Source organism: Calidris pugnax, unplaced genomic scaffold, assembly GCF_001431845.1.
Source record: "Calidris pugnax isolate Ruff unplaced genomic scaffold, ASM143184v1 scaffold103, whole genome shotgun sequence".
NCBI lineage: Eukaryota > Metazoa > Chordata > Aves > Charadriiformes > Scolopacidae > Calidris > Calidris pugnax.
In genome coordinates, this window is record NW_015090990.1 from 13,423,993 (window position 1) to 13,450,779 (window position 26,787).

The window sequence follows — 26,787 nt, forward strand, 5'->3', positions numbered from 1 at the left end:
TAGCACAGGAAGGACATAGACCTGCTGTAGTGGTCCTGAGTAGGTGCATGAAAGCATCAGAGGGCTGGTGCAGCTCTCCTGTGAAAACAGGCTGAGAGAATTGGAGTTGTTCAGCTTGGAGAAGAGAATAGGTCTCTCCCACTCTCTCTGGGGAGACCTTACAGCAGCTTTCCAGTACCTAAAGGAGGCCTGAAGGAGAGATGGGGAGGAACTCTATCACTCACTATCAGGGAGTGCAGTGATAGGACAAGGGGTAATGGTTTTAAACTGAAAGAGGGAAGTCTTAGGTTAGATATTAGGAAGAATTTTTTTGCTGTGAGAGTGGTGAGACACTGGAACAGGTTGCCCAGACAAACTGTGGATGCCCCATCCCTGGAGGTGTTCAAGACCAAGTTGGACAGGGCTTTGATTAAGCTGGTCTAGTGGGAGGCATCCCTACCCAAGGCAGGGGGGTGCAACTAGATGATCTTTAAGGTCCCTTCAAACCCAAACCATTCTATGGTTCTATGAAGCTGTTGAAGGGTCTAGAGCACAAGTCTTACAAAAGATGGCTGAGGGAACTGGTATTGTTTAGCCTGGAGAAAAGGAGGCTCAGGGGAGACCATATTGCTCTCTACAGCTACCTGAAAGGAGGTTATAGCAAAGTGAGGGTGGGTCTCTTCTTTCAAGTATTAACCAATAAAACAACAGGAAACAGCCTCAAGCTGCACCATGGGAGATTTAGATTGGACATTAGGAATAATTTCTTCACCAAAAGGGTTGCCCAGGGAAATGGTGGATTCAGCATCCCTGGAATTATTTAAAAGACGGGTAAATGTGGAGCTTAGAGACATGGTTTAGTGGTGGACTTGGCAGTGCTAGGCTAATAGTTGGACTCGATGATCTTAAAGGTGTTTTCCAACCTAAAGGATTCTATGAAAATTCCTCACCTAAGGTTTTTGTTTCCATTTTCTACATCTTTACTCACGCCCTTCTTAAAAATCAAATGCACTATTTTTTTCCCCCTAATATTTATCTTCACTGAACTAACTTATCAGTTTGGCTTGAACTTCAAAAAAAAAAATAAAATCACTTTATTGGGAAGTCAGTCATCACTGAATGAGAAGCCAGTAGATGCAGCCTTGTCTTTCATCAGGTGGAAAAAACCTCACCCCTAGTGCCTCTGGTGGACCTTACAAAATTGCTGAAAAAGAATATTTTAAAAATAAAATAAAAAAGTATATATCTATAACCCTAGAGGCAGCAGAGATGTGCTACTTCTGAAACTGGCTCATTCCTTCAGACTAAACCCATAGACTGCCACAAAAGATTTCCTGTAAAGCAAATATATTCTGGCTAAAAGCATCTAAAATGTATTTCAGTTAATTTAATAATAATTAAATTACTTCACATCCTTGGAAACATATGCAATATACTGTCACATTCTCCATAACACATTATGATGCTAAAGCATCAGTTTAGAGAATTGCTAAAATCTGCAACAGCACCAAAAGCTTAGTTCTGAATGATCATATAAGCACAGTAAGTTTTTCTTCATCTAACCTGCACTATAAAGCAGGATAAAAGTTAGTGCACTCCACATCAGTGCCAAACACTGCTTGCATGTGCTGTGAATTTTGTGACTATATTTTATAATGCTTTTATTGACCAACAGTTAAAGAGGGCAAAGTGAATTCAAATGATCTCATGGGCATTAAGAATTATGAATCTTTTAAAAAGCATTTTCATCTGGAAAGAAATCTGGGTCTTACTTTCAATCCCCTCAAAATAAACATTTATGAAATAAAAAAAGTCAAGGAACCTGGGGACAAAACCCCTTTCTTCCTACCGACCTTTGAGTCCAGCTGATAAATAGCAACAAATGCTGAGCGTACAGGAGAATGCACTTTGGAGCTCACTAGCTCTAATCACCCCACCTATATTGGGACTTTATTGGGTCAGCTGCATAAAGACATAATCACTTTCCAAACAAATGAACTGAGACGCAACTAACTGCATTAACTTGTTTATACAAAAGCATATGGTGTCATTCAAAGTTTTGGGGGAAATGTCATTTCTCAGAAGTTGCAAAAGACAGAAAGACAACTGCAGGCTATGTTACAGCAATATGAAAGTGAGAAACAAATAATATGAGTCCTTCCCTCAACTATCTGTTAGTAGGTTTTAAGAATTTTGCATGGATCAGCACACAAACTGAGACATCACCAAAAAGTTATGTCAACAGGGTAGCTGTAAGCCCCACATAAAGTATACTTCTATTTCTAGGCTGCTCATACCTGAAAAAAAAAAACAAGGCAGAGATCAAAAGGTCTAAGATCAATTACATATTGTACTCCTCTGTGAAGATCTCATTTGTAATTTACAGACCCCACGCCTTCAAAATGGCTCCCACCTACCATTAAAACTCCTTCATAGGAAGTTAAAAAACAATGAGAACTATGATAGACAGATTTATTTCACACTGTCTTCGATTTACCTCAAGAGGCAGGATTCTTTATTGCCCTTATTGCACAAGTTCAGAAAAAAAAATAATCCATTTTACTCCTAGAGTGCTATCTACATTTAGATCTTGCAGGCAGAGATCTAACCAGAAAATAATAGAGATGAGCCTGAATTTTAAATGCTGTCACATGATTAGCTCGATTTTCCTTCAGCCTTGAATATGATGAAGATGAGAAAAGCTGCCTCTTCTCTAGCTTACTGATACTTGAGTTATCATACGTTTTCATAACTCTATGTGATAAAGTGGGAGAAGATGAAATATGTTATTCAGGAGAGCCAGCTCACGGCTGAAAAAAACACAGCAGGCAGTCACAAAGAAATGGCCTATTACCTCAGGAGTCTGGCATATGCAAAATGCAAGATCTGCTTGTGAAGTAAAAGCACTAGAATAAAAGCACTAGAAAGAAGGAAGTCCCACAAGAACACAGTCTATCAGCTGCCTCTCTGATGTACGAAGAGTTCTCTGGAATAATAGTGAAGCCTCTAGGGTGTATCAGGGCACCTTACTATGTCATCAAGTGGCAACATCCATAATTTCTTGTTCCTTATTGCTATTCAGGTGCAATGAATAAATGCTGTCCAACTATATGTTTGGAGATACAGCCTACCTCTAGCCAGCTAAAGTCAGTGTTTCTCCATACACATGAGGACAAAGTACCAATTCTATAGTTGTCAGAAGGAATCATAATCTTTAGGAAAAGTCAAACTAGCAAGTTGTGAAAAATGAATTTAACAACTTTGAGATGGGGAAAATAAGCCAATTCAGAGACATTTACAGAGCACTGAGCTGGTCACATGCAACAGTCTACCTTACTGCAAGTGTAGTGCTAAGTAGTTAGCATCCAACTGAAAAGAAACTTGTAATACTTATAAAGAATTATTCTGAGATGACTGAAACCCCCCTAACCTGTGTGAGTTTGTCCAGTTCCCCCAGCCAGGCCCCAAACATCTTGTCCAGATCCTGATCTTCCTTATCACTATCTTCTTCCGCACCATGGTCAAGTTCTTCATCTGATAATTGCTCCATCTGAAAAAAAAAAAAAAAAAGTTTGATACTCAAATTTTATCAATGTCCAGGAAAACTGGCATCAACTACTAAGTTTCTGAAAAAGTGTTCTGAAGTAAAAGTACATATCAATCTATAAGCTTTATAAAAATTGCATACAATCACAGTTGATTATCCTGCTCACAAGTAAAGATGCAATGGATAATTACAAAGCCATTCTTGAAGCTCATGTTTGTCAGAACCATGCAAGAAAAGCTGAAGAACAGAGTGCACAATATTTAATACACAATCAGAAATTATTTCATGCTAGCCTTGCACGTGCATTCATTGCCAGCTATTGTTAGCAAAGTCTATTGACTTTACATTACAAAAATTCAACTCTTGTCCAAGGAATTCAGCTGACCACAGTTAGGCAACACCATTCAACCCACAGGAAGTGCAGTCTCACTGCACTGCAAATAGCTGACTCTACACATCTGTAAACAAAAATGCTTAAGCAGGCCACAGAGAATGCCAGCAATACATCCCATGAGACAGTTTAAATCTTGGACACAGTCCAGATCACTTCAGTGATACTGCACAATTTTTAGCAAACAAAGAAACTCCTCCCTGGAAGCAAAATGTCACCATTACAGCTATCAGATCCTTTTTCATTCAACAAATTTGAGTGACCAAGACAAAGACTTCACATTCTCTAAAGGTTATCTGTTATCACCTCAAAGGAAATTAATCTTTTGTTAAACAAACCTCTATTGTCTTCCCCAAACATGTCCTCCAAGCCCCTAATATGGAGCTAACACACAGTGCCTTCCTGGGTACATCCACACTGTTAAGCCCAGGATCTGGTTCAGAATGAAAATTTACATGCTTGGAGGGAAAACGAGGCAGGCAACTATTTGGGAGTGATCAGGCACTACAGAAGAGTAAATCCTAGAGTTGTGCTATAGAACGTCCAGACAGACATGAGAACAGATAGCCACCAAGAGCTACACAAAAAATTCATGGTGTGCTGTACAGCTTGATTTGGTCAAGTCATGGGCTACATAGTAACTTGCTACATAGCAACTTGCTACACAGCTTTCAGAGAGCACCAGGTTACATTTTGTAGATTTAAAAGCAAACTTTCTAAATGCTAATCTTCAGGAAAAGATAAATCTTGGTCTGAAAGACACCACGGTGTTAAAGAATTGAACTTATGAGAGTTGTTATATACGATGATGAACATGATCTCAGAGAAAAACTGTTCAAACCATTTTTGACTTTTTATGACAATAGTTCATGTAAAACCCCTCCACGACTTAAAAATAGTCTTTCCTTCTATTTATATATTGCTTATTTTTCATTTTACCTTAATACAATAATCAGGGAACACGGGACTTCAAAGGTAATCTACAATTCTGAGGTCAGCAGAATCATAGAATGGTTTGGGTTGGAAGGGACCTCAAAGATCATCGAGTTCCAACCCCCCTGCCATGGGCAGGGACACCTCCCACTAGACCAGGTTGCTCAAGGCCCCATCCAGCCTGGCCTTGAACACTTCCAGGGATGGGGCAACACTTCCAGGGATGAGGCAATGCCAATGCCTCCCCCAGATGCAAGATACCTCCCCCAGAAGCCAATGCCTCCCCCAGATGCAAGATACTGCCATACAGTTGCTCCAGGCAAAGCCACTTCAGTCTCCTACTGAGATTTTACTTTTGTGAGAGAGTACAATGCAGCTGCTTACCTTAAAAGGGGCAACAATACTAAAGCTAACCTGGCATGGCATGCTGCACCAAGCAAACACTGAACATATTAAATACACCATCTGAATCTCATTTCTTCCAACACTGGTTTTGAATCCTGTTAAGTACTTCTAGCACTCCAGAAAAGGGAAGGAAGCTCTCCTAAAATGTAAGAGTGATGCCGAAATCCAAAAATGCCAAAATGCTTATGTAATAGAACTGTATTCTTCCACCAAGACAACACCATCTTTTTATGTTCTATGTCAGGCATGACTCCCCCTGCAAGATTCCTCTCCATGATGTCACCTGAAAGCCCTCCCACATACAGAAACGGAGACGACAGGGTAGCGGCAGCTCATACTCTGTCTGAACTTCTGCAAAACAAACAGAAGCTGGATTGCACTCTCATATCCCTTCAAAGCTTTGCTTTACTGCTCCTTAGGCTTTTACATCAACCAGAAATAATGTAAATTCAAGACAAAATACATTCTATTTAAGATGACACAGTCAAACTGCTGTAACAGTGTTCACATTCGACAATATAGCATTTCTCAATGTCTAGATACACTTGAAGTAAAGAATTTTTATTTGAAGGCTAAGGGAAGCTATTAAAAGCGTGCCTTAGGAAATATGACTACCAACTGGCAAATCAAATAAATGGAAACTATGATATAAAACAGACAGAGCTTGGTATTTACAGATACTTTACACTGCTAGCCTTTCCCCCTTTGAACTGTTTTTGCCATTTACTCTACAGTTAGGTGGGACTTATTTTGCAGTGCATTCATTCTACGGCACTGTTCATAACTCATCCTTTCATTAAGAGAGAAGCTTGTTCTTTTGACCAATATTTCTGACGATTTAAGCTGTGGAAAAAACCCAGCATTCTCAATTTCCCATAAACTGTTGCTTTAGCTGTTTTGACTTGGCATCGGAGACAGTGCTTTAGTTCCAGTTACTCTGAAGATAGAATTAGCAGCCTAAAGAAAACTTTTACAAGTAAAGTACTGTTGTGTCAGCAAGTCTGGCACTAAATCCTGTAGTATTTGCCAGCTCCTTGTAGTCCCCACCCAAGCTTCCTAACGTCAGCTGCATTTCCTATGAGCCTGTCAACGTTCGCTTGCAAAAGGCACACAGAGGATAGTGTCTCACTGAGGAAACAGCTAATATTAACTTTCTAGTTCTGTAAAAGGGATCTCTCTTAGCACAAGCTCCTCTACTAGAAGGATATATCCCAAAGGCCATTAATTAAAGGATTAATTCAATAAATTAAGGCAGAGAAAAAAAATGCTTAGTTAACGGTATCTGAACTTTTTGTCGTAAGAACTCAAAACAGTAACAACTCAAAATGAGTGCACAATCCAATTAAAAAGCTTGAAATTGTACAACCATTTTCTCACTGTTGTTTATGACAGCAAACGTGCAGCACATTTTAGCAAATCATGACTTAACATCTTTCTAAGGAGATGACATTTTTAGTTATAACAAAAAAAAAAAAAAATGGCATATGTTCAAGGGTTGGGGCTTTTTATGTGTGTTTTGGTTTATCGTTGGTTTTTTCAAAGGAGTCAGAGCTAAATCAGAAATGGAAAAGGAGTAACTATTCTAGTGTGACACCATAAAGTAAGCCACTTAAATTCCTAAAGCATTCGCACAGTAGCAGAATTTAAGTAGCTGTTGCTTCTGCTTAGCTCATACTGGGGGAAGCACCCAAAGTAATTTTAGGCTTCCAGTTATTTTTCAGCACTTTGCATTCTTTTCTGTTCAAGTGTATGTCAGAATAGAACTTAATGAAAATGAGCAGCAGCATTTTGGGATACCTAGATAAAATAAGGTACCAACATGGTATAGTCTTCCATATGTAAGTAAGGCTTTCTGCATGAAAGTGTGGTCTATACACTATTTCATTATCCACTATGGACTGCATCAGCCAACTTTATCTGTTTGAAATGCTATTTCAACAGGCAGACCCATAATTATAAGGCAACTGTCTAGTGTCCAAACCAATTCATTAGGTTTGTTCATCTTTAAATGCATGAAGCACAGTATTTTAATATTATTTTATGAAAAAATACTTAGGCTTTCATTAGAAGTCACCAGTTGCAACATATAATCATAATCTACTATTTTAATTACACTGTAAGGAAAAAAACCATTACCAATAATTTAGAAAAAAAGAAACATTTACTCTTTCAAGCTGATTTTAATGCAAGCCATTATAGCTTTTAATATGCCAGGACAAGCATGAGATGATGTGATATCAAAACGCATGTGGAAGGATGAAAAGCCCAAGAACAACGCTTCAAATATACCATTTTAGCTTTTTCAAGAAAAAGACACCAATCGCAGAATTCTGCAACTAACAAACTGCTGTTACCAGAAAGCAACAACTTTGGAACAGCGGTAAGTTACAATCAAAAGTGTACTTGAAGTGTCTTTCCCTAAGATCCCATTCTGCAGATCTGCAATTTGGGATGGTAGTTCCTACCTTAAAAATCAACCCAGTTCAAGACAATAGGAAATACTATATTAACAACATTTCCTTATAATGAAAACACTCTGCACTGAAAAAGGAAAAAAAGTAGTTGTTAAAGAATCAGACTACAGGATTTGTCTACACCACACTTAATAACTGATGGAAAGATTATCAGAGAAACAAAAACAGAATTCTGAATCCAACTGGAAATGCCAATGTACTTAAAGGGTCAGTAACAAGAATGTCTTTATTCACTATACTTTCAGAAGTACTGTAATAAGCATTTTGAACCAGAGATGCTTAAGCGTGTTCAAAGGCAACTGAGCATAAAACCCCCAAATGAAAACAAACCATCTTTCAGGCAACTGAAATTTTCACCTCAACCTTTCTTGTTTTTTTTAAACATAAGTTTGTACAAGCTCATGTTTGTTACTGAACTAAAGATTTTACTCCTAAAAATTACTATGGAATTTGTAACAAATCTATTATAGGGATGCAGTAGACAATACACAAACATTCAAAACACCATCTGAACAAGTAACTGGATTTCTGCATTTTAAAAATCTTGCCTCAGGAACCAAAAGGAACTATAAAGGAACCATAGTCTGGTTGGAAAACATACTCTCGACCTGCTTTGGAAATCAAACTTCTTCCATTTGTGACGCACCATCCATGTGTCATCATGCCAGTATCCATTTCTGTTTAAGAAGTTGTATATGACAGAACACTACAGCAATATACCATACAAGCACGCAAGCACTGTGTCCACACATAAATACAACAGTAAAATTCTAGCAGGTTTTCACCTCAAATACTCATTCACCTGACTGCTTAAACAAATAAGGTTACTTATACAGAAAAATAAAAATTGAAATGCTTTCACCAAACTGACAGTCTGAACTCACATCCATGTTTCTACACATTTCTTGACATTCTGGTGAGTAATGAAAGGTAGTTTGAGCACATAAATTATTTTTTGTATTAATACTTTGTCCACATGACAGTGACCAATCAAATCCAGCATGTTTTTCAGTAAAGAAATAAGGAAGTCTTATGCTATAACTGACACTAACATTTCTCCTTTTAATTTAATACTGCAGCACACTAAGCCAACAATACAGTGTGGATCATTTGCTTTAGTGCTTCCATGTTTCTTCTTATTAAGCATAAGATAGTCTGAAATTAAGCACTCCTGAAAAAAAGATTTGGAGGGGGATTAGAAAGTTATGGAAAAATTCTTTGTGCATTGTCCAATGTCCTATTACCCCATTTACATTAGAAGTAATCTAGATGAAAACCTGAACAAAAGAGTACTTGTTTTCTTTTAGCTTCAAATAGCATAGGTACTACCCGAATACATCCCAAGGCTCCTACAGCACATAGACATTCCAACGCCTCTCAAATTCAAGAGCTGAGGTACAAATCTGTCAGCCAAAAAATTAAAATTCAAAACATCCCAAATAAATATCTTATGTCAAGTGAAAGCCTCCTTCAATATACTCTTCTAAGCCAAGTTTGAGTTTTGTTTTTCTTTTAAACTGTGCTTCAGGCAATAGTTTTCCAGGCTTGTAGTCACACAACACAGTGAAAACACCTTCAATGTCTGATAAAATATAAAGCTTCAGCCACTTCAGTAAAAGCAAAGAAACCTTTTATAACGAATAACCTCATATGTTTCTGAAATTACTCAGGCAATAGTTTTAATGGTTAAAATTCTGTATTATGTAAAATTATGTATTATACAAAGATAGCATCTGTTGCCACATTTTAAAAATCCAAATAATGTCTGTGCGTTCCTTTGTACCAGTTAAACAAATAAACCTATTTATGTAACACACCTTTAAAATGGAAAAATATTGAAACGATGCCTTGCACACATGAAAAGATTCACATACTCAGAAGTACTGCAGGTGACCTCTTGAGCTCCTGGACAGCAACATCTACCTGCCTCGATGTAAGATCTGAGAAAGAAATAGTTGCATTTAATCACACATCAATAGATTGAAGATGTAATTAAGGTGTATAAAGCATTCAGAGTTACTTGTGTATTTCAACACTGGATCACTGGACTATTAAGGAACGGGACAATCTTTGATTCAAATCCATGTGTTTCCTGCCCTTCTTTCCCTCCCTCCCCAACTCATTAAGGATGTTTTCTTTACATCAACACATTATCTGCCACAATTCAATTGAGCTGTCCTGTCAAACTCAACTGCATTCCAACTATCAAGGAAGCAAGCGACTCTGCACTACTTCAGAAAATTTACTTCTTTAATTCCTTATTTATTTCATAAAATAAACTAATGAATGGCAACTTACAAATAAAGTTGGCAAAAAAGTAATTAGCAGATGTTTATACACATGTGGTTCTTTGAGTTGTTCTTCAAAATTAAAATAGGGCATTGGACTTCAACAATAAATCCTATGCTTCAAACATAGGAACTCAAGAGCAGAACAACATTCAAAGCAATGGAGAGAAGGAAGACAAATAATTACAGAATAAATAAAAGGAGTAACATGCAGTTTGAGCATATTTCATTTTCAAGTCTTTTATTGTATATCAGGCAGCTGGTCTGGACTGCAGAAATCCAGGAAGTATGAAAAACAGGCATCCCCTCTGTAATGCCCTATTTTCAGGTTTAGATAGGAAGTGCAAAACTGGACAGTCCACAATGTTCCCTCCCTTATTCACTTATCTGTGCAACATGCAAGAAGATACCTTTGAAACCACAGAAAGGAAATCTCCGTGTCTGAAAATGCGTTTTTTGAATTGCAGACAGGCCAGAGTTTCAATAAAAGATCAATTAAAAGCTGCTGAAAGTAACAGTTACTCAAGTCCAACATATAGAGCATGATTTCTAACACTACTCCTAAAATTAGGCACATGCCTGTGCAAGAACTTGCCTTTGCCTCTAGCTGTTTGTACTTTAAGCCCAGTCAAACAACAACAACCTTTTCACTAAGCTCTTAAAAATATTTTTCTTTACATTATAGGTTTGTAATATAAATATTTATAGCAACACAAGTGAACACCTAACTTACATAAATTGTAGCAACTGCTAATGAAACAATTGTTTGAAAAAACAACTGGAAGAGAAAAGTCAGCTATCAGATAGTAACATCAAAGCAAACTGTCTCACTGTTACTGGAATCCCCCAAAATGCACCCGTGCTGTATACAGTGAAGACAGGTTTTCTAAAACTCAGTGCTGTTCATGACAGCATTGTTATGCCTTTCATACTATTACAGGCTGTTCAACAACTACACCCAGAGATTCTAACCGGGAGAGTCAAACATACTGCATCTGCCCCCTGGTCTTCCACAGATTCAGCACCAAATCTTTAGAACGAAGCAGACTGTATGTTAAACGCGGATATGATAACACAGTACTCTTCACTGACAATACAAATATGAAAGAATAAAACTCTTTCTGGCTAGTAGCATGAAGAAACAGAGAAAAATTAATTTTCCGTATTCACATCCACTGCAGATACCAACTCCCTTTGTATTCCATCAGAACTTGTACATTCCCCCTCTAACTTTAGCAGACAAAAGAACCCATAATTTCCTGAAATACACAAACCAAAGATACTAGAATGTTTACTTCATCATCTCGATTTCTAACAAACAACGGGAAATACTTCAGATGTGCCACAGCAAAACCAGCCACAAAATACCCACCCTTCTTTGTTTGAAACCTTGAAGACAGAAGTAAAATGCAAAGTGGATCAAGCAGAAGCCTACCCAGGTGGAGCTGGTTTCTCATTATCACTTAAGCTGTCTTTGTATTATTATTACTATTTATATTGACTCTAGTTTTCCATAATTGCAGCCTAAAATTTTATTTTAGTCTCCACAGGGAGACCCCTTGTATACTAAAACACATTTAGAAGACCTTTCTTGCTGTAAGAGGGGACACACCAGAACAAATGAAATGTCTACTGATGAATCTATCCAATTGCAGCTGAAATTTGCACTGCTGAGAAGGCACACAGTAAAACCTTTATTTCCTCAAATATATTTCAGTGCCTGTCTTGCATCTAGCCAAACAGATGTTCCCTTGAAAAGAAGGGGCTTTATCAATCATTGTGTCCCATTTCCTGAACCAAGATTCCAGCCAGAGTACCCAAGTGGACATTAAATTAATTCTCATAAAAAGAGCATCCTATATTACATCATTACACAGTAGATTCTTTATGAAGACAATCTCAAGACAGCTCTAAAAAATTGCTTAGCCAGAGACCACAAAACCACAAGTTGCATTAGTTGAAATATTTTTCAAGCAGAGGATAAAATGTAGGTGTTCTCTAAAACAATGATACTTGTTAGCTACAGGAGCCAACATCTTAGTCCTATCAGCTAAGATTAGAGAATTTTCAGTGTGAAAAGAGTGAGATGATGAAAGGCAGGTAAATATATAGTTTTAATCTATATTAAAGTATAGTCTGTCTTCAGTAGGCGGAGATGTACTTAAAAACATACACTAGGTCCAGTTTTCCAGCATCTTCATTATGCAGTTATCATAGCACAAACGCTATTTTAGAATCTCTTCCCATCCAGTTTTAGCTTCATAATGATGTCCAAAAAGTGGACAATACACATTAACAAGTTGATGCAGAAAAAGAGGCAGAACTAAGTTTAATGCAGTAACTTCAAGAAGCATAGGTCTAATTTTTTTGTTACATAATTAAACTTATTTAAAAAATATTAGTAGGAAGTAGAAGATGCATTTTATCTTATAAATGAAACAAAAATCTTAAGAGCACCCACAACCTTGACAAAAGACAGCATGATATCCATAAAAGGTTTCATACTCAAGTTAAGCTTTATCTCACAATTTGAGAAGGTACAAATTCAAAGCTTTAAGAGGGTTATTTATGCTTGACTCCAGACAATATATACTTATGGACAAGTTCATGACAGTATTTGAAGAGACATAATAAATACAAAAATACAGAATCAGGTCAATCTGTCTTTGAGGTTTGCAGATAAATGGCAAATTTTGTTGAGTAAATGATCATTAAAAAGCATCACTCTCTTACCCACTGAAGAACCACAAATGACTTGCAACAAGTTCTGCTGTTTCATCCCTGAGTTTTTCTTTCAGAATGATCCTTCCTACAAATCCTCAAGATTACACTTCCTATATGTTGCAGGTCATTATACTTCCCAGGGTTGAAGGAGCCACTACAATAAGTGAAAAATTACTAAGCAAAATAAATTTCAGATGCCTCTAAGAGCCGATTCTTAGTCCATACAGATTAGGAAAAAGAAAAGCTCTTGGACGTTTCTTGCCAATTTGATCTGAAGATCACGTGTGGAACACATTTCAGTCAACTCTAGCCCCTAGCTTGAGTACACAGCAAGACAGACTAGAATGAGGATTCCCTACCTCAGACCACTGGGCTCCTTGCTCTGCTTTCCCAACTCTAGCTATGACCACACATTTCAGGAAAACATAACACCCCTGAATATTTCATTAACTGGGGGATGGTGGTGGTGTGTGCAACAGCATAGGGAGAAGACAAACATTCGTGATCATAGCAGGCAACTCACTTAAGTCCTGAAGCATGGTATTAAATTCGGTTACAGTTATTACCCTAATACACAGCTGCAAATGGTATGAGAACACTAAGGCAATCTTTTTGTCCCCAGAGTACACAAAGGAAGTAGACGAGAGATCCAGAAGCGCACATCTCCTAATGACATGGTAGACTCACACATACCGATCAGCCAGCCTGAAGCTCCACTAAAGCTTATATAAAACCTCTAGAAAAGGCAATTAAGAACTTAGATGTCTGAACTTTTACTGAAACTTCCCAGGGGCTTAATGATTCAAGTGAAAATGCAAGCCTTTAACATCATCATATGCATCTAGCATAAAAACTACACCACACATGTCGGAAGAACGAAGGAAGGAAGATAGATTTCCATGTCCTATTTCACAGATAAAGGCCAAAGCAAGGAATTCAAAGCAAACTGCTCATGGTTTGGGAAGACAGAACAAAGAAAACCGCCTAGATCCATAACTGTACTTTCAGCAACATTCTGCATGTAACAACAGAACATAAAATCTGACTAAAAAAAAGCACAGAAACATGCATGGTATTGTCATAAACAGTTAAAGGATTCTATTTTACAGTAAGGACAACATTTTCAAACATACCACTAGCAACAGTCCAAATGATGATCCAAAAGGTCTAACACATTTTTCAAATAGCAGAATTAGGTGACATTTTATAACTCATTTGGCCCTCTCTTTCCTCTGTAGCTGCTAAAGTTGACTGAGCTATAACAGAAGGAAAAAAAAAAAAAAAATCAATACCAAGCAATATTAGACAACAAAATCAAGGCTGCCTTATTCTGTAGGAGGGCCACACAACAGCCTTCAAAAGAAGGATTCAACGAAGACATGAGCAAAACATGTTTTTGTGATGCTGATCTACTTTCTTCCCAGGCAGTATACAGTTCCATCGCTGTCCTTGCTGTTCAAAATGCTGGTTGCATTGACTATTCTATTTGCAGGCAATGCAAAAAGAGGTATCTCTACGTCAGTCTGACTGGTAACCTAGCAAACGGGAAACTTTTTAATTCAGGATCAGCAGGTGACTGAACCAAGATGCCTGAAACTGCATGAAGGGATGTGCAGTCTGTAGAAGAGGAAGTCTCAAACAATACATGAAAAGAGACACAGCATGAAAGAATGGTTTTATATACATCCATAGTTAAACTTGATGGGCTCTGAAAAAATACTTGCCAGCTGCAGTTAAGGGAAACCACTTTATTACCAACACTAAACTAAGCACTAATTTAATAATGCAACAGAAGCAGATGAGACTAGCCTGTGCACAGGTGCTGTACACTCATGCTATTCTGGCCACTCCCTGAATGACAGTTCCACAGGAACCCTATCTACCACATCGCCCCGAGAATGTTCTCTTAAACCCAGAAAAGCACTAGAAGGCACAATGTAAGTCAATTTTTATGACCTTACTTGCCTCTTGCAGCTTCATTCATTCCAGAAAAGATTATGTAGTCTCTCTTCTCCAACAGCAGACTAAGAATAGTAATGAATGTTGTTATAATATTTGGCCTTATGCATAGATCCCAGGAAATACTCAAATATTCTTGCAGCTGTGGCCCTCTAATAACAATCATCAGGCTAACAGCAGCACTTTTAGGCTGACCTTACACTTGGGAAGGGAAGAAGCACTTGCCAACCAATCACTATATAATTCACATCCCGTTACAGACGGGTCTGTTGTGCCCGTACAAGTTCTTTTTCCACCAGGAATAAATACTCAAATTCATTGTTACACTGATACTAGGCTGTCTTTCAACTCTAAGAAAGCAAAATAAAGCAAGTAACTGCTAACTACCTGCGAAAGCTGGACATCTTAACAGCGCTTATAGAAGATGGTATATATGAAGGATCAAACCAATCAGGAGGAGGGAAGTTTAAGAAAATCATTTTGGTCATAGGTCAAATTACAATGCAGGTGAGATTATTTCCTCCTAAGACTCTGAGCTACTCTATGCTTTAGTACAGTTGAAAACTGATTTTTGCTCAAGAGACCCTCTCAAAGGTTAAAAATAATCATTATGTCAATGCTCACTTAAGATACCACAGCAGACACTGGCAATTGGTATGATGTGGGTACTATCTAGACTCAGAGGAAGTTGCCAAATCCCTTTCAACAAGGGCCTAGTGACAGCCTATGAACCATGGTTAAAAAAGTGGAAGAGCAGTGCTTCAGCGATGATAAACAAACAACATTCTTCACAGGTTGCTTTATATAAACTTTCGTATCAGGGTATATATGCTTTACAATAACCTCAGCTGCAGCAGGCTGGAAGTTGATTTCAGATTTCTGGTAAGAATTAAGATTACATTGCAAAGAGCTGCATTTCACTATACCTGGAATTACCATCTTCAAGGCAAAAAAGAAGCACACAAAAAAAATAAAAACACAAAACTGTATATTTTTCAGAAAACCCACAAATGAATGTTTGAAACACCTGAAGTACATAGCTGTTTCATTCTTAGCATTTATGAGTCAACACATTTTGTTGTTTATAGTTAGCCAATACAAAACACCATAACCTTAAGAAACACCAGTGTTTAGAGGATGAGTAGGGAAATAATCTTTTGGCTGAAATATTATCAAAGAAGGAAAACGTATGTTAAATTTAGAAGGCACCTGATTTACTTTAAACCCACTCCTAACAGGCTGAACAAAAGAACAACACCACTGGCTTAAACCAAAAATAAACGTATTTAAACAACAGGCTACCCCAGCAGCAAGTTAGCAAGAATGAGGCAGTTTTCTACGACAGGAAAAAAGGAGGATTGCTTGGCAGTAAACTAATACAACTCACTAGGTAGTGATGTGAGACACATGAGCTGAAGGGGTCCTTGCCACACAATGGAATTTGGGAGCAACTACGTGGCATGTAAAGGAGAAAGTACAGACAAGTTCTGCAAGATATGGATGTAGGTGGAAAAATACGTTTATGAATCTTATGAGTCCAGGAGAACCATTGCTTCAAGATAGTACTTTATCAGCATCTTCCCTTGGGTCTTGCAGGTGATTAGGCACAATTTCAGATCCCCATAAACCTCACATAGAGTAGTGAGACAGAAAGCCAACTTCCTGCTGCATGAACTGCAGCTCTCCTTTTTCCTTGGTGATACTGAAAGAATCCAAATTGTATTTTGACAACCACACCTGGCAAGAAAAAAAAACTTCCCTTGCAGGAAGTCCTACACTTGCACAACTGTTCTCAGCACTTGCTTTTTTTCTCCTCTACGAGAAGCTATTCCAGAAGTGACCTCAATCCACAAAGCAACTTCTGTGAGACATCTGGTTAAGCAGGGTGTGAAAGCCTGTAACAATTCCACCACCACCATTCTCTAGTAAAGCCCACACAAATTGCCGAAGAGCAGAAAGTCTATGAGCACACAGAGAAAGGCATGTTCATCACTGGTAAAGGCTGAAAGTACAAATTAATTCTTATTTGCCATTTTAGCAGTATGTCACTGAAAAACTCTCTCCAAAGTTTCTAGGAAAACAGAGAAAACTGCCGACATTTCTCCCTGTGTTTTTTTCTTTTTAATACTTTCTTCACTTAGGATATTGCTTCTACTGTCAATTCAACATCCTTTCCCTGGAAGGATGGTTTAATTATCTTAAAACAAGAAGTCCACATGGTAACTCAAACCAGTATCAGCAATTTGAGGTATAAAGCCATGAAATTCGTCACAGACTGCTACCAGGAATCTAAGCATTGCCTACTGAGCACTGGCCTTGATCTCTAGTTTATAAACTTCATGAAACTTGTTAAAATTTTTTTGGTTGATTTTGTATACTTAAGATGTGCTCTAAAGATATATGTTCATATTGAAAAGCTGCATTGCTTCAGTTTCTAAAAAAATCTTGGCAGCAGCCAGTGAGGGAAGGAAGGGGGAAACACCAGTTCTAGACTCAACTCCCTAGAAAAAAGCACTTAAAGCAAGAAAACAACCTCAATATAAAAAAGCTTTGTTATGTCAAGAGTTAGAGCAGTCTAAAAACCAGTTAAGCACCAAGTGATGCATACCAAAAGGATTTTATCTAGAATGTAATTGCAGAGATTAAGAGCAAATGTAAACATTTAACACAGAGACAATGTTTTAAAGCACACATTCCTGAAAGTACCAAAATCAGCTTTCAGAGCAAGAAGGAAAAGAGAAAGCGTAAATCATGCCACTGAGGAAGCAACACAAAATTTCTATACAGTAGAACAATCATGGAAGACAGGGCTGGCAGGTTTTGTTAAAGAAGGATTTTAAACAGAAGGATTTACATTCATGTGATTAGGTCAGCATTCCTAAGAAACACTGTTCAGAACCTAAGCTGAAGAGGCATTGTCTATACAGCTCAGCACCTGAGTCTCATAAACAACTACTGTAAAGTCTGCTGCCACCACACTTGGTAGCTATGTGAATGGAACTTTTCTTGCATATGAAAACTAAGGACAGTATAGTGCTTTGCTACTGTAACTGTGGGAAAATAAAATAAAATAAACCAAATAAGTCAACAGACTCCATACTGCCACTCATGAACATGTTTCAAGATTATTTCCACAAAGTTTCTTGATTAAAACTAATTCCCTCCCCAAACTTTTAAACTAATGAGTTTTTTTATTCAGTGAAGGCTAATTCTAAGCAGGTGGCTGAGTGCAGCTATTATACACAAAGGCATATATACCCTCTGCATTATGTTTCACATTACATTTTGCTTGTAAACACACTTGGAACTTTTATCACTCAGTATTCAATTATTCTTGTCTCTAAGTTTGATGCTGTGGTATATCGATAAATCAAGGTAAGACAGATTTAGATCATGAGAAAAAGAGTCTCCAAAGGCTGAATAATAAAGTTCACAAAAAATGTTTTTTAGAAGTCACATTTTTTACATCAGACTGATATAATTTATGGCTAGTTTTAAAGCCATCTAAAAGTAACATGGGTACCTGTTTTCTATGCAACATTTTATAATTATAAAAAGTGAATGAGCCTTTTTGAGCACCAGGGCTTCTTAGTAAGGGTCACAGTGACTGAAAAATACTGTACAGCAGTCTCATTTTCATACTAAGAAACACAAGTTCACAGGGATGGGAATGAGATCCTCCATGGCATTCATCAGTCTGGGGGACAGATACCTCGCTATCACAACTGAACTATGAACATCAAGAGTACCTGAAATTTTCAAGAAGTTAAGAAGAATAGTACTCCACAGGATGGCTCATGGGCTTCACCACACAGCACCTTCCCACAGAATCCTCAGCAGCAAAATGCAGGGTATTTCTTTTGATAGCAGCTACTCTGACTGCCATCCTTCCTGACAGCCACAGAGCCTCTCCTCAGTTATGCTGTATTTATTTGGAACATGGTACTTAGTAAAAAGTCAGAGATTAATTCATCTTGTCTGTTTCTCAAGATAGACAGGGGATCAACTTTCAAAATAATTTACACAGACCACATTCAAGTTGCCCGGGAAAAACAAAGCTGGAAGCAGGTTGTGTGATATGCTGAAGTTAGTATATCATTTGTGCTTTCCCCTTCAGAAAGAAATTGACCTACAAGCACACACTGGGCTATGCGTACTCAACAGTTCCAGTCATATAGGAAAGGAGGAGGTGCAGCACACACTTCCTCCTTCCTTCCTACCACCTGTTCAAATGAAGAAGCTGAGCATCAAAACGTTAAGATAATTCCAACAAATCCTTCAATTTGCCTACCTCCTAGCTGCATTCAATTTCACCTATTCTCAGGACCTATTGTGAGAGGAGCAGCCTACCTCCTAGCTGCATTCACGCTGCATAATCAACTTATTCATCAAACACACCTACAACTACATCAGCTGGGTAAATCTACAAATGCTATTTTTAGCAAAGCATTTGAGAAATTCAGGCAATTTATTATTGCTACTGACATATAAGAGCTTCATGACATTAAAAAAAAATAATTAAAAAAAATTAAGAAAACCAACACATTTTGGATAAATGTTTTCTTTGCATTTAGAAAACACTGACAGCTTTTTCAAAAGTAACAACACTATAAAGTTATCTTTCAGTTCCAGAGCCAACTGTCTACAGTTCTTTCCAAATAAGTTTTTGGAAAAAATTTTCTATGAGTCTACAAGCTTTCCTGATGACTTTTTTTTTTAAAGGTCCTGTCTTACAGTTTAAAACAACAGCTTACACATTAAACTTGTGCCAGTCTAATATCTCATTGCTGTCAAGAAAAGGAAGTTCTCTCCTTCCCCTTCCATCCACTAGTACTTTGCTCCAGAACATCACTGAGCCTGCTCAACCTTCTAAATCACTAGAACACTGACTCAACACTCCAAACACCAAAGTTATCTTTCTGCTGAGTTAGCAAGCAGAAACAGATTACCCTTTGCCTGAAAAAATACTAGAGCCAACACATTCTTTCAGTTCATACCAGACAGCTGGGAGAAGGGATAGAGAAAGAAACAAGTGGGACGTCCACTTTTTGGCAGCAGCAAGTTCACCTGTAACAGGCTCATCTGTCACTTGCAACTCCACTTAGAGCTCACAGAGTGTGCAATAAAAAATTCAAACACTTTGCTTACATTCTTCAGTTCATGATAACTACCTTTCCAATTAGTACAGAGAAAATTTCAAATGCTACCTACTGTAAGGCATATGCAAACACATATGCCTGACACTGAAAAACAGTTATGATTTTACTGCATTTGCATTCATTAATATAAAAATTGGATCAGTTTTACCAAACCAGTAAAATGACAAGTAATAATGAATTACTTTAGCTACAAATATATTTCAAGCTCAGACTTTTCATTACAAGCATTTAATGCTTTAGTGATTTTCAGATATCAAGTTAGCCCCTAGAGAAGACTGCATTTAAACAAAAGTTGGAACAACTTGGAAAAAAAACAAACATAAAGCATTATCATTCATAAATACTGATTCAATATTCACAAATTCAGTAATAATTCTCAATTAAGAAAACTTCCAGCATTAACTCTGTAGCAATAAAGCACAGGATATGAAAACACAGCATGCCTATGCTGTTACAGAGAGCTTCCAAATTAGAGGCTAAATACAGAAATGGTGTTTTCCCTGTTGCACTTTTTCCTTTAATGCTAACAAGCACTGATCAGATATTTGTGGAAACTAAAAACTTATTTCATAAGCACAGGACTGTACATATATCTGTGGAATTGGTGGTCTCAGAACCAGCCCAAAGACATAACACATAAGCACATCTGTCCTTGTAAAATAAACTTTAAAATATATTATTCATGATAAAATAAAAGAAAAATCTCTTGCCACTCTAAGTTACTTATTCACTAGAGTAGTCTGTAGGTATTTGTAACATTGAAATGTTTGTGCATGAGCAAAGGCACAGCTCTCAAAATGCATCACAGAACTGATGACATAAAGGTACAAATGAGTATTTGTTGCAACACAAATTCCACTGAAAAGTAAAATTTGAAAGGAAGGACTTACACCTTAACAAGCCTGCATTTGTAACACAGTTTTCCCAAATTATCGGAAACAAACAAGACATTCTTTCCTTAGACGTAAACACTCCTTTGCTACTTGAAATAGTATAAAGAAAGGGCATGAAGACGCATCAGGGGAAGTTCAGATCGGACATTACAAAAAGGTTCTTCACTGACAGGGTGGTCGATCACTGGAACAGGCTCCTCAGGGAACTGGTCAAGGCACCAAACGTGTCAGTGTTCAAGAAGTGTCTACGTGATGCTATTAAGACACAGCACTTGTTAGGCAGTAGTGTGAGGAACAGGGAGTTGGACTCGATAATCTAACTTCAGATATTCTATGAATATCTAATTTGAGTAAAGCTATAATCATGCAGTTTGCTACCAACTGCATGAAGTTAAAGTCACTTCAATTTTTCATTGTTTGAAGCATGTATTAGCTAGTTGATAGGTTCCTTCTCCTGCTAGTGCAAGAAACATTACGCAGTCTTCATACAAAAATTGCATGCACCATACACATGGTCACATTTGTTTCAAAGTTTGTAAATGGCTTCATTCAGATGAGCATGCATGATCTGTGGGTACCACACAGCACGCAGCTTCTAACTCTGCCATGAGCAATGAGAAAGAGAAATGGGGTGACCAGCTTCAGACACACAACAGATAATGGTACTACCAAAATATTGTTTAAACAAAGAAAACCATGAAACAACAACACTTTTTACAGACATAGTGATACTACAGTATTATTTTTAAAACCAAACATTTTATAGATGTATTAACACACACTACCTCATTTTTTTCCTAGAGAAGATAAAAACATCCTCATATGAAAACAATTTCTAAGCATTAAAGATTTGTTAGAAAAATGGCTAAAAACAAATGTATACTGTAATGCATACCGAATTTGCATCACGCTCAAAGAGCCATGCCTTTCCTAAGGCAAAATACTACCTCAGTTTACAGTATCACTGCAGCCAGTTTCAGTTCATTTCCAACATACTTAAGCATGTGTCCACAAGGCTGATCACCAGTGCTGTCATTTCCTTCTGTATAGTTTGGAAAGCAGCAGGAAACACGGCTCACAACAAATGCAGGAATACCTGACATACACAAACCAAACAGAACACACTGCACACTCTGAGCCCATTTCTGAAGTCTAAGTATGCTTTATTGCAACTTAACCACAGTGAACTCCTCCCACGATTAAGGGTATTCCAGTCAAGAATTCTCACAGATGAGTATTTTTCTGCTATGTAAAACCAGGACAAATTCTTATTCTAGACATACATTCTTTTGGCAGGATGAGGGGAGGAGGTTATATCTAGTTCACAGAAAATTAGGTCACCCATTTCATAAGCAAATATAAACTGCATGTTGAAGTTTGTAAGCGTTTCATAGGTACTCTCCCTCAGCAGAAATTTGGAAGAGATTTATCCCAAATTCTGCATACAGCTAAACTAATGGTAAATGCAGGAGGAAGTTAGTTCATATTTAAAACCTTAGTCAAACAAAAAACCATTATATCATCTTAACAGCTGTGTAACAATTTGGCAAGCCTCAGAGCGAAGTTTTTTTCTGCACATCCCAGAAGAACAATTATTTTTGTTTCCTCAAAAATATGTTCTTTGGTATAAAGACCTCTTTAAGAGTAGAGCCAGATGAATAAACTACAGAATACAACACAAAGTGGAATGTGTACCACAATGACTATTTTTACTGCTAAAGCAGCTGTACCAAGTTGACCACGCTGTATAAGGAATGTCATTTGTGACACTAGAAATGGTAATTACTTGGACCACAGTCACATCTTATTAAGGACAAGGGTTGGCAACTAATCTGCGTTAATTTGCTGTAGCCAAAATGAACCACAAAGCAGGAAAAGTAGCTATTTGAAATGTAGGTGACAGCCACCAGTTTAAAAGCCACACTACTATAAGTCTCTTACTTCATTAGCACCTCAATATTTAAAGGCAAAATAATTTCCAAGTTGTGTTTGCCTACTATGACAAAGTTTGTGCAGATGCAGAAGTCTGTGGAACATTCCATTACTCCACAATCTCATTTCTTCTGGTTGCTAACAGTGAGGTGCGAATTGGCTGGAAGACTTTTAGTTTCATTTTGGTAGAAAAGATTATTGCGCTGGAATTTTAGCTCTATCTCAAGCTGAATTAAATCAAAAGGAAGCAGCACCCTTAAAGGATTTACAATGAAGCTTAAAAAAAATTTATTATTCCATGGCTTTTATTGGTTTTCTATCTTCCTTCAGACCTCTAAATGACCATTCAGGTTTAAGTCTTGCTGGCAACTTCTTCCTATTAGCTTTCCCAAGGACTCAGGAAGCTTTGCTGATAGGAGCTACAGCCTAGCATACCTTAAAGGGCCGCCTTGTGACAAATCAGAACAGGCTCACAAGCCAAAAAAAGTAGTAATTTTTGTAGAGTTATAAATTTCATTCCACTGGGAGTTTTCTGCACATTCTCCCTGCATCCCAACACAACTCTGCTGCAAAGGTAGATTATAATTACTAGCATATATAATACATATACTTATTTATTAATAACTTCTGCCAGGAACAATGTCTAGACTGTAAAGGCATGTTGCATTTGATAGTGCCACATAGCTGTTGCCGTCTGCAGGAGAGGAACACCGGAATGAAATGGAGCTGCTTCTTTGGAGGTCCTGAAATCTATACAGGTGACGGATTTCATTCATCCTCACCCTTCAGAATGAGATATGTCATTCCATCTCAAAGATGAGGTATTACCCACCTCTGCTTTTTCTTTTTCTTCCCCCTTCCCTCCCCCCCTTTCTCCTTTTCAGTCACGAGAAGCATGTTAAAGTGCATTCATGCAGGTCAGGGCATCTCATCTTGTTCACTTACATCACAACAGCTAGTTCACTTGACTAACTCTAAAGCATGCAGAACAACGACAAAAGAACACGATCCTGTAGTGAGAAATGCAGCTCTTTTGTCAAGGTATCCCCTGACATTCATCTTCTACTCAATAGTAAAAGGATACCTGAAACTGTAAAGAAACTGTTTGGTTCCTGACTATCAAAACAAACAAGGAATTTCTTAAAAGCTGGAAAATTATGGCAAGGTAGAACTCCAGCTTTTCAACTAGTATTGCACATCAGTGAAACCAATAAACGCAAAGAAATCTGATTTAAAAATGGGTAGTCTAACTTCAGTAAAACATCGTCAGAACATGATCAATGCCTTTTGAGTTTAAGCCTAGCATCCAAGAACGCTTTCATCAATGCTTTTTAGGAAGACTTCTAGTGATATAACAGGGCTTATGCCACACTAGACTTCGGATGAAAATGGTCCATGAGGAAAACAGGTTCTCACACTGCAGCCTGATAAAAGACAAGCTGGTTGGTTCTAACCACAAACAAGGGAAGTTAACTTTGGGCCTTGAAGATAAAGTAATAGAGGAAGTAACAAACAAAGCATCTGAATTTTCATAGCATAGAGATGTATTAGGAGAGGAATAAAAGATTGAACAACATTATTTGTGACTCAATGGCTGAAAGGATTTGACATAATTCACAGCAATGGTTTTTAAACAGGTCAAATGATAACACATATTTTCATTTAAAACAATAAAAATATCCACCAACATCTAAGCTGTATGTCTAGGCTTAACAATCCCTGAGCATTTCTGGTGCATTCAATCTCTTTACACTTTTTTATAAATTTGAACATCGAGAAGTTGATTGCCAAATCGAGTTTGCAGGTTGGGGTGGGACAAAAATCAGGTCAAGCACAACCCAAACATTTAATAAATACAAAAGAAAAGTTTAGAAAGATCCCTTATGCTTTTTTACATCACCAGGTAAAATATTCCAGATGCTGCATCCAAAATAACCTCAGAATACAAGAAAAATAAATCAATAAATCTAGTTTAAAATGTCATGTCTAAACACAGAAATCATCCACAAGTTCAGTTCATAAGTCATGCAGTATAAGAATTAAAGATATTAACAGAACAGTTTAAAAATTCTACTAAATTTTATTATTAATAAAAACAATGTTCATAACTTAGTTTTTTCTCTACTGTCAAGTCCTGCCTTTAAAACTGCTGAAATTACTAATTCCAGTCATTTCATAATAGTATCGGATATTCCTTGACGCAAAGCTCCCACTTAAGTATAAACACATCATCACCCCCCTCTCATAATCAAGATCCAGAAGACCTCTCCATCCCATTATAAGAAAAAGCTTAACACTACACTATCTGCAGGGTGAAGCAGACAATCCAAGCAGTTTGTATATGCAAAGTCAGAAAATCCAAATTTTTCTATATAAATCTTCCAATTCATCTAAAACAAATTAGGTCACCACTTCCTCTCAGAAAAAGAGATCAGAAAGAAACAAGTGTTAAAAAATCAAGAAATATTAGACTCACAATAGCGTATTTGGGATTGAATAACATTACACACATACAAAAGGCAGCATCCGATTTAAAATTTACAAGTCAAAGACTAGAAGGAACACCTTAAAAAGCTTTTTCTTTAAAAAAAAACCAACACACCACAAACAAAACAAACAAACAAAAAACCCCACAACAAACAATAACAAAAACCCTAACATGAGACTCCCCACCCCTTTTCAAGTAAATTAAAACAAATGAGGAAAGCCCACTTTCTGTAGGAAAAAGAAAAACAAGTCCAAAAGTCAGTGGAAGCAATTTGGGAAACATTTCCATACATTGCTGTTGTTGCAGTGCTAAACAATGCTGGTCACATCGACCAAGGATGGTCCACCTAGTACTCACTGCTATCACTGTCTACCTGCAACTGTATCAGAGGTCAGAAAGTTATAAAGGAAAAAACTTTACTTTTACTTACACCAGTACACTTTTTGCACACTTGCTCATAAAAAGCACTAGACAAGAGGCAGGTTGTATTACCAACATAATCCATTATTAAGAGTCCTCAAATACTTAAAACTCAATAAATAAATCTTTTAGAACATTTCCACACAGAACGTAGTTAGGTTTTGGGGTTGGCTTGGTTGGGTTTTTCTGTATTAAACTCCTTATACACAAACTGGGTTTTAAATTGTGCTGGTGAAGCTGAAGTAACTTCTGTTCTAATACAGCTGGATTTGGCATTCTGTTGAAGATGATCTTTTGCATTTGACGGAAACACACTGCAACGCGCTTTGAAGTAGGATATATATAAGTAGAATAAATAAGGAAGCAATTACCTGGGCAATTTTCCCATCATATTGAAGGAAGTCGTACAAACAATTCAGTTTTAGTGAACTCAGAGAAAGCTGAAGACATGGGTCGTGTGTTTTGCCCTCCTTTCATTGTTCAACAGTATTCTAAAACCTTAACATCACATTCTGATATTGCCTGAATATACAGCAGTATAGTAAAAGCCTTACAAAACTGTAATCAGTGCAAAGTTAATGTAATAACCATTCTTTGAAAGATTGATCATCAAGGTGCACATGGACATTTTTAGCCAAGAAACTAGCCAAATTTCATTTTTTAACAGGACAGTAGCTAGAAAGATAAGCAGTGAATGACTCAAGAACTAGGTGCTAGTATGCTATAACAGCAGTTGCATCTGTTCTGTCAGAGCTGCCAGTGGACCTTCACACTTAATAGGGGAACTGACTGGCTACCAGGAATCCACGCCTGGCTGCTCGCACTATTTCTCTGTCTCAATCCAATTCAGTGCAACCACTTATGAGATCTGGAGATGAAACAGCTCTATCACAAGCCAGAGGGTGCCCCACAATATCATTTATGAAGAAATACCTGTTAAAAAAAGATGGGATGCATCCTAAAACTTTCTTTATTCCTGGCATTAACTTTTCATCTCATGCCACAACCTTCTCTCAGAAGAAAACAACTAAAACAGCAATACATCTGTGGAATCATTTGCAACCTACTGTGCTAAATAGTCACTTTAAGGTCAATTCTAACAGTACTTCTTTCCAGCTCTATTATTCCTGACCTTTTATATTTTTTAAAATGCAATCAAGTCACAGAAAGCAAATTCTGTCTCCTTTTTCAACTC

At 37.4% G+C, this 26,787-nt stretch overlaps 1 protein-coding gene across 1 annotated transcript in view; it reads right to left on the reverse strand.

Moving 5' to 3' along the window:
- The window catches only part of LOC106895157 (ras-associated and pleckstrin homology domains-containing protein 1-like), a 100,838-nt gene that overhangs the window by 57,712 nt on the left and 16,339 nt on the right, over positions 1–26,787 (reverse strand). The window contains exon 2 of the mRNA XM_014954312.1: positions 3,410–3,529. Within this exon, the coding sequence (XP_014809798.1) occupies positions 3,410–3,529 (120 nt within the window). The remainder of the gene's footprint in view (positions 1–3,409; positions 3,530–26,787) is intronic.